We start from the raw sequence: 15,027 nt of genomic DNA on the forward strand, positions 1-15,027 counted from the left end.
ATCACATTTTCTATTAAAAACATTGCCAAATTGTTTGAATGACAGTGGTGTTTTGTTTGGGGTACATGTAACTGTGTACATTATGTATAAACATGAGGTTTATGCTTATTTTGTCAAAATGTTCTCTTATCATTGGTATATTGAAGATCAATTCTTATTACTCATACCCTGAGTATAGTAGATTACTGTATAAAAAATAGTATTTAAAATGATTTATTCTGCATTGGTTTGAAGAGAAGAGAGGGGTGTGCAGTGAATTCGCACAATCTGCAAAATATTCTCTAAATTAGGTCGATTTGATTTAGCTCATCCTAAATGCCGGATCAGTAGAGAGGAGAGATATTGTACCAAAAGTCGCCAATCGCTGCCCCCCGGGGCCACAAAATCGAATGCATCTTTGCTCTGGCGTGTCCTTACGTCGCTGCGTCACTCCTATTTGTTCCTTCCCGGTGCGTGCAAGGCGTCTGCTATCAACTCACAGAAATCATGGTAAGCGAACCTCTTTGTTCCGTTTATAAACATTTTATTTCAACGACATTATTGTAATCGTTAACTACACTGAGTAAAAACAACATTATCTTAAACTTTCAGTATCTTGCATAAATATGGGTTTTGTTTATTTCTGACGGGTGTAACATTGACCGAGGAAGCACATGGGTCCTGGACGCAGCCAACTAGTTAGCTAGCATGCTAAGGTAGCCGGTTAGCTAATAGCGTCATGTGGTAATTTTATGTGGATGGCATTATGTGATCAACAGAAAAATCAAACCTGATGTAGAAACAATTCATTTTCACCTGAAACCAGATAAACTTTGAATGAACGTAGCAGTAGAAGCAACGTAATTATTATTTTTATTTTATTTATTACAACTTGCTAAGGGGTTGAGCTAACGAGCTAAGTTACATTGTCTCCCGTCAGTATCCCTAGATTTGTAGTTAGCTAACTAATTGTTGGGCTTGGCCATCTAACAGTAGCATGACACGACAAATTTCAAAGTTTTCATGTTCTTGCACAATGAGACAACTAGGAAGGCTACATGGCTAGCTATAACGTTTGCCAAAACGCAGTTAGTTTGGGCCACAAAGCTTCTAGCGGTTTCTTAGGAGCAGTGGGTGGAGTCATCCACTGGTCCTTGTTACAGCGCCATGCTACCAACCGTCTGCTGTTCATACATACAAGTCCACCTATGACCATGTATGGTCGGCGATGTACAGTTTTGAGTTTGATAATAAAGGCACAAAGTTGCTATTTCTGTTGTTGATTTGACACATGTAAGCAAGCATGAGTCTAGACATTTCAATGCATCATTCACATCAACTGTCAAATTATTTCAGCAGCCCTTGGCTTCTTACACATGTTCGTCATCTTGACACTACCATGATTATGGATATTTCTTTAACCTAATTAATATATTATCATAGAGATTGTCAAAAGATGTAACTTTTTACACAAGCATTCACCAGTTTGCCTTGCGTCGGGTGTGTGACCCTGGGAAGATGCATTGTCTGAGGGGTGTGTGACTCTGGGAAGATTGCGTTGTCTGAGATCCTAACCTGTCTTGCAGGCGTCCCTATCCATGGCCCCAGTGAACATCTTCAGACAAGGAGCCGACGAGGAGAAAGCTGAGACCGCCCGTCTGGTGAGTTGAGTGCTCTGTGATGTTTATGTTACGTTAGTATATTATCTCCCTTTATATTATTCTACATTAATAGTTGCTTTTCTACTGTACCATTCATTTATAACAATGTTTTGTAATGTTGTCACGATACCAACATTTTACTTACGGTACCAGGCCAAGTATCGCGATACCACAGGGGAAACATTTCAGTGACCTAATGTCCTGTTCGTCCCTTCCCCCCCGACTCTTGTTCCCATGTGCTACACACAAAAATATGTCACTGATATTCACACCTCTACTCAGAACAACACATAGAATTTAACTTCACACTGTATAATAGAATACGGCATAGAACGTCTGATTTGCTCATATTGGCAAAGGCCGATCTGTGATCTGATTGGAGGAATGGGAGGAAGGAATATACATGCATAATGATCTGGACGTCATCGTAGCAGTACGGAGAAAACACCGCCTGAAACCTCTCTCTTAGAAACACACACATGCACATCGTTCTTTCAACCGCTAACACGCACATCATTCTTTCAACCGCTAACACGCACCTCGTTCTCTCAACCGCTAACACGCACCTCGTTCTCTCAACCGCTAACACGCACCTCGTTCTCTCAACCGCTAACACGCACCTCGTTCTCTCAACCGCTAACACGCACCTCGTTCTCTCAACCGCTAACACGCACCTCGTTCTCTCAACCGCTAACACGCACCTCGTTCTCTCAACCGCTAACACGCACCTCGTTCTCTCAACCGCTAACACGCACCTCGTTCTCTCAACCGCTTAACACGCACCTCGTTCTCTCAACCGCTTAACACGCACCTCGTTCTCTCAACCGCTTAACACGCACCTCGTTCTCTCAACCGCTTAACACGCACCTCGTTCTCTCAACCGCTTAACACGCACCTCGTTCTCTCAACCGCTTAACACGCACCTCGTTCTCTCAACCGCTTAACACGCACCTCGTTCTCTCAACCGCTTAACACGCACCTCGTTCTCTCAACCGCTTAACACGCACCTCGTTCTCTCAACCGCTTAACACGCACCTCGTTCTCTCAACCGCTTAACACGCACTCGTTCTCTCAACCGCTTAACACGCACCTCGTTCTCTCAACCGCTTAACACGCACCTCGTTCTCTCAACCGCTTAACACGCACCTCGTTCTCTCAACCGCTTAACACGCACCTCGTTCTCTCAACCGCTTAACACGCACCTCGTTCTCTCAACCGCTTAACACGCACCTCGTTCTCTCAACCGCTTAACACGCACAGGTGAGTGATGGCTGGAAGAGGATGCAGCTCCCACACCTGATATGTGCATGAAAGTCAAGTGGACATTATTGAACCTGCCCATACAAGAGACTAGTGGCTGTTTAAAAATAAAATACAAAACTGACTTTATTAACATTACAGGTGCCCGTAGTACCGTTTCATATGATACTACCACATTTCTCAAGTATTCTAAAATGTGGTAGTATCATATGAAATGGTACTACGCTATTCAAGTATTCTAAAATGTTGGTATCATAAAATGTTTTGGTACTGTGATATTACCGGTATATCGTGCTACACTAATGTTTTGGGTTTCCTCCAGTCGTCCTTCATCGGTGCAATCGCCATTGGAGATCTGGTGAAGAGTACCTTGGGACCAAAAGGAATGGTATGCATCACTCAGCAAGTCTGTCATTGACATCAATTAATTATTAATACCAAATTCCCAATTAATTATACAAACAAAAAAAAACAATCCCTAAGTGCATAGCATGACTTGATAAACTCAACTAGAACAAAGGTATAGTTTGCATGGCTCAAACTCACATTGACTGTCCGTCCCCAAAGCCTACACTCCCTTTGGCCGCCTTTCCTTCCAGTTCTCTGCTGCCAATGACTGGAACGAATTGCAAAAGTCATCAAGCTGGAGACTTATATCTCCCTCACCAACTTTAAGCATCAGCTGTCAGAGCAGCTTACCGATCACTGTACCTGAACGCAGCCCATCTATAAATAGCCCACCCAACTACCCCATCCCCAAATTGTTATTTATTTATTTTTGCTCTTTTCCACCCCAGTATCTTTACTTGCACATCATCATCTGCACATCTATCACTCCAGTGTTAATGCTAAATTGTATTTTGTATTATGGCCCATTTATTGCCTTACCTCCCAAATCTTACTACATTTGCACACGCTGTACATAGATGTTTCCATTGTGTTATTGACTGTATGTTATGTGTAACTCTGTGTTGTTTTGTCGCACTGCGTTGCTTTATCTTGGCGAGGTCGCAGTTGTAAATGAGAACTTGTTCTCAACTGGGCTACCTGGTTAAATAAAATATATATATAAATAAATAACAACCTTTCAGGACAAGATCCTTATCGGAGGTGGCAGGGAGGGAACTGTTACAGTCACCAATGATGGGGCCACCATCCTCAAAGCCATCGGAGTGGACAACCCCGCTGCCAAAGTGTTGGTTGGTGAGTTTTGATGTTCACCGGTGTTAGCAGTTGATGTTACTCTTCAATAACACGGACCCCAAAGCAAATCAGGGGGAGGAGAATAGGATTTATTCAAAGAGGAATTGTTCATTCTCCCCTGTCCTCAGTGATTCTCTAAGAGGATTCTCTCCTGTCCTCAGTGATTCTCTAAGAGGATTCTCTCCTGTGATTCTCCCCTGTCCTCAGTGATTCTCTCCTGTGATTCTCTCCACAGAACAAGGGGACAGGATGTACTTTATAACCCAGCCCTAGCCTGTGGTTGAGGAATTATAATTCCCTGAAATGAAACTGGGCCCATGGCTAAATAACAAGTATCCTATTTCAGGTTCAATGTATAAACAATTTGGACCAATGAGAACTTGCCATGTAGCTATGAGTCCCGGACTGAAATTCCTCCCCTGTCTCTGACCCATTGATCATTAATCCCCTATTATATAAAACACTATTTCCATTGATCGTTAATCCCCTATTATATAAAAAACACTATTTCCATTGATCGTTAATCCCCTATTACATAAAAAACACTATTTCCATTGATCGTTAATCCCCTATTACATAAAAACACTATTTCCATTGATCGTTAATCCCCTATTACATAAAAAACACTATTTCCATTGATTGTTAATCCCCTATTACATAAAAATACTACTTCCATTGATCGTTAATCCCCTATTACATAAAAATACTACTTCCATTGATCGTTAATCCCCTATTACATAAAAACACTACTTCCATTGATCATTATTACTCTGACTTTTCGTCCTCTGCGTTGTGTATTTCTCTGGTTGGTGAGTGTTGTGTTCACCAGTTTAACTATAGTTGTAGGGAAATATGAAAGGCCTTCACACGGTGTAATGCTGCTCCCCAAGGCAGTGGCCCTCTGCTATGATGTCTTTCTGGACACTGTTGTTGTCCTCTCTGATCCGATAGTCCTTCTGTCTTCCAGACATGTCCAAGACCCAGGATGATGAGGTTGGAGACGGCACCACCTCTGTCACAGTATTGGCTGCTGAACTGCTCAGGGTAAGAGTGGATGATTTACTTAACAACCCTTAATCACCCTCTTCAGCACATCTAGCTAATACTGTATTTCACATCGCAGTCTGTTGTGAAGAGATTAACTCCTGGGAGTAAAACCATTATCAACACCAGCTGTAGTGCGTTGTCTTGGTAATACTTCCTAAAGTTATCAACGATCCAATAACAAATGCTTGTTTTTTTGTTTTTTTTCCGTTGCAAAGTGTTTTTTTTCTACGGTGTACCCAAATGAATACAACCCTGGTGTCTTGTCTTTTAGGAAGCTGAGCTCCTCATCGCCAAGAAGATCCACCCTCAGATCATAATCTCTGGCTGGAGGAAGGCCACCCAGGCAGCCCGCCAGGCTCTGAAGGAGGCTGCTGTGGATCATGGGTAGGCCTTCAATGATGAAGCATTTCTAGATGTCAGGTTTAACTACGAGGTGTCTATCACACAACTCTGCTAATGTCATGAGATGTTATACGCTCTTACATAGATGAGTAATCACCCATCCAAAAGCATAAAGAAAGACTACACACATTGCTAAGCTGTGAAAAATACCATCCTACCCCCCTCCTGTTTATTCTCCCCTCTCCTCCTGTTTATTCTCCCCTCTCCTCCTGTTTATTCTCCCCTCTCCTCCTGTTTATTCTCCCCTCTCCTCCTGTTTATTCTCCCCTCTCCTCCTGTTTATTCTCCCTCTCCTCCTGTTTATTCTCCCCTCTCCTCCTGTTTATTCTCCCTCTCCTCCTGTTTATTCTCCCCCTCTCCTCCTGTTTATTCTCCCCTCTCCTCCTGTTTATTCTCCCCCTCTCCTCCTGTTTATTCTCCCCCTCTCCTCCTGTTTATTCTCCCCCTCTCCTCCTGTTTATTCTCCCCCTCTCCTCCTGTTTATTCTCCCCCTCTCCTCCTGTTTATTCTCCCCCTCTCCTCCTGTTTATTCTCCCCCTCTCCTCCTGTTTATTCACCCCCTCTCCTCCTGTTTATTCACCCCTCCCCTCCTGTTTATTCACCCCCTCCCCTCCTGTTTATTCACCCCTCCCCTCCTGTTTATTCACCCCCTCCCCTCCTGTTTATTCACCCCCTCCCCTCCTGTTTATTCACCCCCTCCCCTCCTGTTTATTCACCCCTCCTGTCTGTTTATTCACCCCTCCTGTCTGTTTATTCTTCTCCCCTCCTGTTTATTCTCCCCTCTCCTCCTGTTTATTCACCCCCTCTCCTCTCCTGTTTATTCTCCCCTCTCCTCCTGTTTATTCACCCCTCTCCTCCTGTTTATTCTCCCCTCTCCTCCTGTTTATTCTCCCCCTCTCCTCCTGTTTATTCACCCCCTCCCCTCCTGTTTATTCACCCCCTCCCCTCCTGTTTATTCACCCCCTCCCCTCCTGTTTATTCTCCCCCTCTCCTCCTGTTTATTCTCCCCCTCTCCTCCTGTTTATTCTCCCCCTCTCCTCCTGTTTATTCTCCCCCCCTCCTCCTGTTTATTCACCCCCTCTCCTCCTGTTTATTCACCCCCTCTCCTCCTGTTTATTCACCCCCTCTCCTCCTGTTTATTCACCCCCTCTCCTCCTGTTTATTCTCCCCCTCTCCTCCTGTTTATTCTCCCCCTCTCCTCCTGTTTATTCACCCCTCCCCTCCTGTTTATTCACCCCTCCCCTCCTGTTTATTCTTCCCTCTCCTCCTGTTTATTCTTCCCTCTCCTCCTGTTTATTCTTCCCTCTCCTCCTGTTTATTCACCCCTCTCCTCCTGTTTATTCACCCCCTCTCCTCCTGTTTATTCACCCCCTCTCCTCCTGTTTATTCACCCCCTCAGTAACGACCAGGTGAAGTTCCAGGAGGACCTCCTGAACATCTCCCGCACCACCCTGTCGTCCAAGCTGCTGACCCACCACAAGGACCACTTTGCCAAGCTGGCTGTGGAGGCTGTGCTCCGGCTGAAGAGCTCCGGTAACCTGGAGGCCATCCACGTCATCAAGAAGCTCGGAGGCAGCCTTATCGACTCCTACCTGGACGAAGGTGAGACCACTGGGGAGGCTGATGCATATTCTCTGTCTCTGACAGAAAACGGCAGTTGGTCTCATCTGGGTCATATTCATTCGGGTACCAAACGGAAGTAGAACTGACTGAAACTGGGAGGGATTACCTGAAGATGACCAATAAGAAATGTAGTCGGGGGAGGTTCACTTTGCTAAACCTTTGCTACGGTGTGACCTAATGAAGAGGTCTAAAGAGCTCTAGTCTGACCCAGAGCTGTGTGTGTGTGTGTGTAGGGGCTCTGGGAGGATTGAGAAGGTGTAGCAGCTTCACACTGTGCTGTTATTACTGGTTAATAACCTCCTAAATGAAAATCAGGTCGACGTAGCAAACTGGCTTCATGACATCTTCATTACAGCCAATGTTGCGTCTGTGCACAAAACTAGTGTAGTGTGTGTGTGTGTGTGTGTGTAATATATATATATATATATATATTACTGCTCAAAAAAAATAAAGGGAACACTAAAATAACACATCCTAGATCTGAATGAATGAAATATTCTTATTAAATACAGAAGTGTGATTGACTTGGAGTTACATTGTGGTGTTTAAGTGTTCCCTTTATTTTTTTGAGCAGTGTATATATATATATATATATATATATATATATATATATATATGTGTGTGTGTGTGTGAGTGAACATTTAATTATAATAAACCACTCTTAGTTAAGAGGACAGATTGTTCTAACATCTACTCTGTGTTGTGTTTTAATGTAGCTACATGTGTTGGTTGTCTCGGTAGGCTTTCTGCTGGACAAGAAGATTGGTGTGAACCAGCCCAAGAGGCTGGAGAACGTCAACATCCTCATCTCCAACACGGGCATGGACACCGATAAGATCAAGGTTTTACCTTTTATATGCTCTCAGGGTTACAGACCATCAATTCAGGAAGTAAACCGTAAACTCCTGTTCCAATTTTCCTCTTTGGAAAAACAACAAGGAACATGTTTTTGTTTTTAAATTCCAGCTGAGTGAATCAGATTTAAATGCGTCCCTGATATTCTTCCCTACTATCTCCTATTAGCCTCTTAAGAAGTGTTGTGAAAATCCCCCTTTCCGTTCGTAACCAACCAGCTGTATGGTCTTGTCAGATCTTCGGCTCCAGGGTGCGTGTGGACTCCACGGCCAAGGTGGCGGAGATAGAGATGGCTGAGAAAGAGAAGATGAAGGAGAAGGTGGAACGGATCCTCAAGCACGGGATCAACTGCTTCATCAACAGGTACACACACAGACACACACCACCACACACACACACACTCTACACACACACACACACCCACCACACACACACCACCACACACGCACATACTAAGTACACACAGACACACACCCACCACACACACACCCACCACACACACACTCTACACACACACACTCTACACACACACACACACATACTAAGTACACACAGACACACACACCCACCACACACACACCACCACACACGCACATACTAAGTACACACACACACACACACCACCACACACGCACATACTAAGTACACACAGACACACACACCACACATACTAAGTACATACGTACACACACACACACCACAAACACACCACACACACACACACTAAGTACATACACGCACACACCCCAACGCACGTACTAAGTACATACACACACACACACCACCACACACGCACATACTAAGTACACACAGACACACACACACACCACCACACACGCACATACTAAGTACACACAGACACACACACCACACATACTAAGTACATACGTACACACACACACCACAAACACACACACACACTAAGTACATACACGCACACACCCCAACGCACGTACTAAGTACATACACACACACACACACCCCACACACGCACGTACTAAGTACACACACTAAGTTCAAGTTCACCTATTCATCAAGGGTTTTTCCAGCGTTGTGAGTAATGTAGTAATCAATAAGGATTGATCACCAGACAGCTGATCTACAACTACCCAGAGCAGCTGTTTGCTGCGGCAGGCGTCATGGCGATAGAACACGCGGACTTCTCCGGGGTGGAGCGCCTGGCTCTCGTCACGGGGGGAGAGATCACGTCCACCTTCGACCACCCCGAGCTGGTGAAGTTGGGCCACTGCAAGCTGATCGAGGAGGTGATGATCGGCGAGGACACTCTGATCCACTTCTCAGGAGTGGCCATGGGTCAGTGTTGATACAACGGCTGACTTAGAAATGGGTTATACTTCTGACGTTTTATAGGAGGATAACGGCTTGATGGTCAGGGATTTATCCTCGTATTTTCTCTGGATTGTAAGTCCTGACCATCTTTGCCTCTCCCAGGTGAGGCGTGTGTGTAGGGGCTCTGGGAGGATTGAGAAGGTGTAGCAGCTTCACAATGTGCTGTTATTACTGGTTAATAACCTCCTAAATGAAAATCAGGTCGACGTAGCAAACTGGCTTCATGACACCTTCATTACAGCCAGATCCTGGCACAAAACTAGTGGACTGAGAGGTCTCTCCACGATATATATATGTGTCCTGGCTCAAAACAATAAAGGGAAGACTAAAATAACACATCCTAGATCTGAATGAATGAAATATTCTTATTAAATACAGAACTGTGATTGTGGGAGTGTTGAACAGGCTGACTTAGAAAGTTATACCAACGTTTTAACAAGTTCATGGTCAGGGATTTATCCTCGTGTTTTCCTGGATTGTAAGTCCTGACCATCTTTCCCTCTCCCAGGTGAGAATCACCGTGGTGCTGCTGTCCCTCCAGGCTGCTCTGAGATGCCCTGATGGCCAAGGTGGTGACAGACCTGGCTCTCAGGACTGCCCATCGGGAAAAAGAGGCAAGTTCAACACAGCCCCCCTACTGTGAGAATCACCACTCTGCTGTCCCTCCAGGCTGCTCTGAGATGCTGATGGCCAAGGTGGTGACAGACCTGGCTCTCAGGACACCGGGCAAAGAGGCTGTGGCCATGGAGTCCTTCGCCAAAGCTCTTAGGATGCTGCCCACCATCATCGCAGACAACGCCGGCTACGACAGTGCCGATCTGGTGGCCCAGCTGAGAGCTGCTCACCAGGAGGGGAAAACCACCATGGGTCTGAGTGAGTACCGTCTCAGGACACCTCTCCTAGATGTTTCAAACCGGCCTTTTGGCATGTGCCTCATTCTCCTTCCTTTGACCTGTGAACCTTTTTTCTTTTTTTCTTTCTTGTGGTCATTTTATTTGAACGGGGCCAGATGAATTAAAACAGATTGAATATGTGAATCTGATGCATCACACTTAGGCTCTGTCTCTGTCTGTCCGTCCGTCTTCCCGGGTCCCTCAGATATGAACCAGGGTACCATCGGTGACATGTCAGAGATGGGGGTGACGGAGAGCTTCCAGGTCAAGAGGCAGGTTCTGCTGTCTGCTGCCGAGGCTGCCGAGATGATCCTCCGCGTGGACAACATCATCAAGGCTGCGCCCAGGTGAGGACCAACACCTGACACACACACACACCCTGCAGCTCTCTTTTATTGTTCCAGATATCCCAGGTGAGGACCAACACCTGACACACACACACACACCCTGCAGCTCTCTTTTATTGTTCCAGATATCCCAGGTGAGGACCAACACCTGACACACACACACACACCCTGCAGCTCTCTTTTATTGTTCCAGATATCCCAGGTGAGGACCAACACCTGACACACACACACACACACCCTGCAGCTCTCTTTTATTGTTCCAGATATCCCAGGTGAGGACCAACACCTGACACACACACACACACACCCTGCAGCTCTCTTTTATTGTTCCAGATATCCCAGGTGAGGACCAACACCTGACACACACACACACACACCCTGCAGCTCTCTTTTATTGTTCCAGATATCCCAGGTGAGGACCAACACCTGACACACACACACACACACCCTGCAGCTCTCTTTTATTGTTCCAGATATCCCAGGTGAGGACCAACACCTGACACACACACACACACACCCTGCAGCTCTCTTTTATTGTTCCAGATATCCCAGGTGAGGACCAACACCTGATATCCCAGGTGAGGACACACACACACACACACCCTGCAGCTCTCTTTTATTGTTCCAGATATCCCAGGTGAGGACCAACACCTGACACACACACACACACACCCTGCAGCTCTCTTTTATTGTTCCAGATATCCCAGGTGAGGACCAACACCTGACACACACACACACACCCTGCAGCTCTCTTTTATTGTTCCAGATATCCCAGGTGAGGACCAACACCTGACACACACACACACACCCTGCAGCTCTCTTTTATTGTTCCAGATATCCCAGGTGAGGACCAACACCTGACACACACACACACACACCCTGCAGCTCTCTTTTATTGTTCCAGATATCCCAGGTGAGGACCAACACCTGACACACACACACACACCCTGCAGCTCTCTTTTATTGTTCCAGATAGCCCAGGTGAGGACCAACACCTGACACACACACACACACCCTGCAGCTCTCTTTTATTGTTCCATATATCCCAGGTGAGGACCAACACCTGACACACACACACACACCCTGCAGCTCTCTTTTATTGTTCCAGATATCCCAGGTGAGGACCAACACCTGACACACACACACACACCCTGCAGCTCTCTTTTATTGTTCCAGATATCCCAGGTGAGGACCAACACCTGACACACACACACACACACCCTGCAGCTCTCTTTTATTGTTCCAGATATCCCAGGTGAGGACCAACACCTGACACACACACACACACCCTGCAGCTCTCTTTTATTGTTCCAGATATCCCAGGTGAGGACCAACACCTGACACACACACACACACCCTGCAGCTCTCTTTTATTGTTCCAGATATCCCAGGTGAGGACCAACACCTGACACACACACACACACACCCTGCAGCTCTCTTTTATTGTTCCAGATATCCCAGGTGAGGACCAACACCTGACACACACACACACACACACCCTGCAGCTCTCTTTTATTGTTCCAGATATCCCAGGTGAGGACCAACACCTGACACACACACACACACACCCTGCAGCTCTCTTTTATTGTTCCAGATATCCCAGGTGAGGACCAACACCTGACACACACACACACACACCCTGCAGCTCTCTTTTATTGTTCCAGATATCCCAGGTGAGGACCAACACCTGACACACACACACACACACCCTGCAGCTCTCTTTTATTGTTCCAGATATCCCAGGTGAGGACCAACACCTGACACACACACACACACACACCCTGCAGCTCTCTTTTATTGTTCCAGATATCCCAGGTGAGGACCAACACCTGACACACACACACACACACCCTGCAGCTCTCTTTTATTGTTCCAGATATCCCAGGTGAGGACCAACACCTGACACACACACACACACCCTGCAGCTCTCTTTTATTGTTCCAGATATCCCAGGTGAGGACCAACACCTGACACACACACACACACTGCAGCTCTCTTTTATTGTTCCAGATATCCCAGGTGAGGACCAACACCTGACACACACACACACACTGCAGCTCTCTTTTATTGTTCCAGATATCCCAGGTGAGGACCAACACCTGACACACACACACACACCCTGCAGCTCTCTTTTATTGTTCCAGATAGCCCAGGTGAGGACCAACACCTGACACACACACACACACACACACCCTGCAGCTCTCTTTTATTGTTCCAGATATCCCAGGTGAGGACCAACACCTGACACACACACACACACACACTGCAGCTCTCTTTTATTGTTCCAGATATCCCAGGTGAGGACCAACACCTGACACACACACACACACACCCTGCAGCTCTCTTTTATTGTTCCAGATATCCCAGGTGAGGACCAACACCTGACACACACACACACACCCTGCAGCTCTCTTTTATTGTTCCAGATATCCCAGGTGAGGACCAACACCTGACACACACACACACACACCCTGCAGCTCTCTTTTATTGTTCCAGATATCCCAGGTGAGGACCAACACCTGACACACACACACACCCTGCAGCTCTCTTTTATTGTTCCAGATATCCCAGAAATCCTTGCTGTAGGTGCAGTCAAATGCCTGAGTTAAACCTCCATTCTTGGCATGAACGCTGTCTCCCTGTTCTGCTGTCTGTTATGGAGGGATAACAGGTCCACTGTCTCCCTGTTCTGCTGTCTGTTATGGAGGGATAACAGGTCCACTGTCTCCCTGTTCTGCTGTCTGTTATGGAGGGATAACAGGTCCACTGTCTCCCTGTTCTCCTGTCTGTTATGGAGGGATAACAGGTCCACTGTCTCCCTGTTCTGCTGTCTGTTATGGAGGGATAACAGGTCCACTGTCTCCCTGTTCTGCTGTCTGTTATGGAGGGATAACAGGTCCAGTGTCTTCCACTGTCTCCCTGTTCTCCTGTCTGTTATGGAGGGATAACAGGTCCAGTGTCTTCCACTGTCTCCCTGTTCTCCTGTCTGTTATGGAGGGATAACAGGTCCAGTGTCTTCCACTGTCTCCCTGTTCTCCTGTCTGTTATGGAGGGATAACAGGTCCAGTGTCTTCCACTGTCTCCCTGTTCTGCTGTCTGTTATGGAGGGATAACAGGTCCAGTGTCTTCCACTGTCTCCCTGTTCTCCTGTCTGTTATGGAGGGATAACAGGTCCAGTGTCTTCCACTGTCTCCCTGTTCTCCTGTCTGTTATGGAGGGATAACAGGTCCAGTGTCTTCCACTGTCTCTCTGTTCTCCTGTCTGTTATGGAGGGATAACAGGTCCAGTGTCTTCCACTGTCTCCCTGTTCTGCTGTCTGTTATGGAGGGATAACAGGTCCAGTGTCTTCCACTGTCTCCCTGTTCTCCTGTCTGTTATGGAGGGATAACAGGTCCAGTGTCTTCCACTACCAGAATGTTCCTTGTATTCTGCTTCTATCCTCAATGCCTGGTTCATTCTGATTGGTCAGGTCTACAGATGGCAGTCTACCACATGACTAGAGTCTAGAATCCTTGTTTTCCCAAACTGCTTTGCAGTAGACAGTCAAAAAACATGTTTTGCAAGTGCAGTTGTTCTCATTTTTAAGTTGATCATTTGATTACTGCTCTGAAATGGTGAGTAGGTTGTTTTCATTCCTGTAAAACGTAGTAATTCTCCTTTTTACTGATTCCTCCCTCTTTCCCCTTGTAGGAAGCGAGTACCAGACCATCACCCCTGTTAATACCACCAGGAGGAAGAGGAGGGGGGGGTGAGGAAGAGGAGAGAGGGGAACAGGAGTTGCTGGTAGGGGAAGGGGAACAGAAAGGCCTGTATTTATGATACTCCTGTCCAAGGCTGTGTACCATACGTCACTTTGAAATAAAAAAATCCTGATGTGTTCTGTACCGTGGTCCCAAAATCAAAGCTTCAGTCTCTTTTGGTCTAAATGCTCCGTTTAGTCTGTCGGGGTGTAACACTGTGTTACGAACCACTGCAGAGGCCAGACTGTCAACGCACTTGATATCTCATGCAGATGGCTGTATGGACATGTTTGTTTACTGAAATACTAATAAATAAAAACTCACTCTGAATCCATGTCTGTGGAGTGTTTTATGCCCTGAGAACCTTAGTTTGAAATGTGTATTTAGACTTCTAGATGTACTTAACATTTCTATAAAGGATATAGATGGACTATAACATATTAATTGTATAGATGTACTTAACATTTCTATAAAGGATATAGATGGACTATAACATATTAATTGTATTGGTGTACTTTTAAGGATATACAGTTGAAGTCGGAAGTTTACATACACCTTAGCCAAGTACATTTAAACTCAGTTTTTCACAATTCCTGATATTTAATCCTAGTAAAAAGTCCCTGTCTTAGATCAGTTAGGATCACTACCTTATTTTAATAATGTGAAA

General features: G+C 45.9%; 1 protein-coding gene and 2 non-coding genes across 3 annotated transcripts; all 3 read left to right on the forward strand.

Moving 5' to 3' along the window:
- The first annotated feature begins 405 nt into the window (after positions 1-405).
- cct2 (chaperonin containing TCP1, subunit 2 (beta)) lies at positions 406-14,688 on the forward strand. Its single transcript, XM_065021303.1, is given in 14 exon segments — positions 406-489; positions 1,566-1,640; positions 3,223-3,288; positions 3,992-4,103; positions 5,071-5,147; positions 5,422-5,534; positions 6,952-7,154; positions 7,917-8,017; positions 8,266-8,393; positions 9,121-9,344; positions 9,483-9,495; positions 9,922-10,253; positions 10,479-10,620; positions 14,311-14,688. Coding segments are annotated over 14 exon segments (1,620 nt in total). The 5' UTR covers positions 406-486; the 3' UTR covers positions 14,342-14,688.
- On the forward strand, positions 7,416-7,557 carry LOC115121345 (small nucleolar RNA SNORA47). The gene has a single exon (XR_003862308.2). It is a non-coding gene; the product is annotated as a small nucleolar RNA SNORA47 (small nucleolar RNA).
- On the forward strand, positions 9,507-9,613 carry LOC135573054 (small nucleolar RNA SNORA47). Its single transcript, XR_010464622.1, has one exon. It is a non-coding gene; the product is annotated as a small nucleolar RNA SNORA47 (small nucleolar RNA).
- Positions 14,689-15,027: the final 339 nt, after the last annotated feature.

The sequence above is a fragment of the Oncorhynchus nerka genome, linkage group LG8 (assembly GCF_034236695.1).
Source record: "Oncorhynchus nerka isolate Pitt River linkage group LG8, Oner_Uvic_2.0, whole genome shotgun sequence".
NCBI classification, from domain to species: Eukaryota; Metazoa; Chordata; class Actinopteri; order Salmoniformes; family Salmonidae; genus Oncorhynchus; species Oncorhynchus nerka.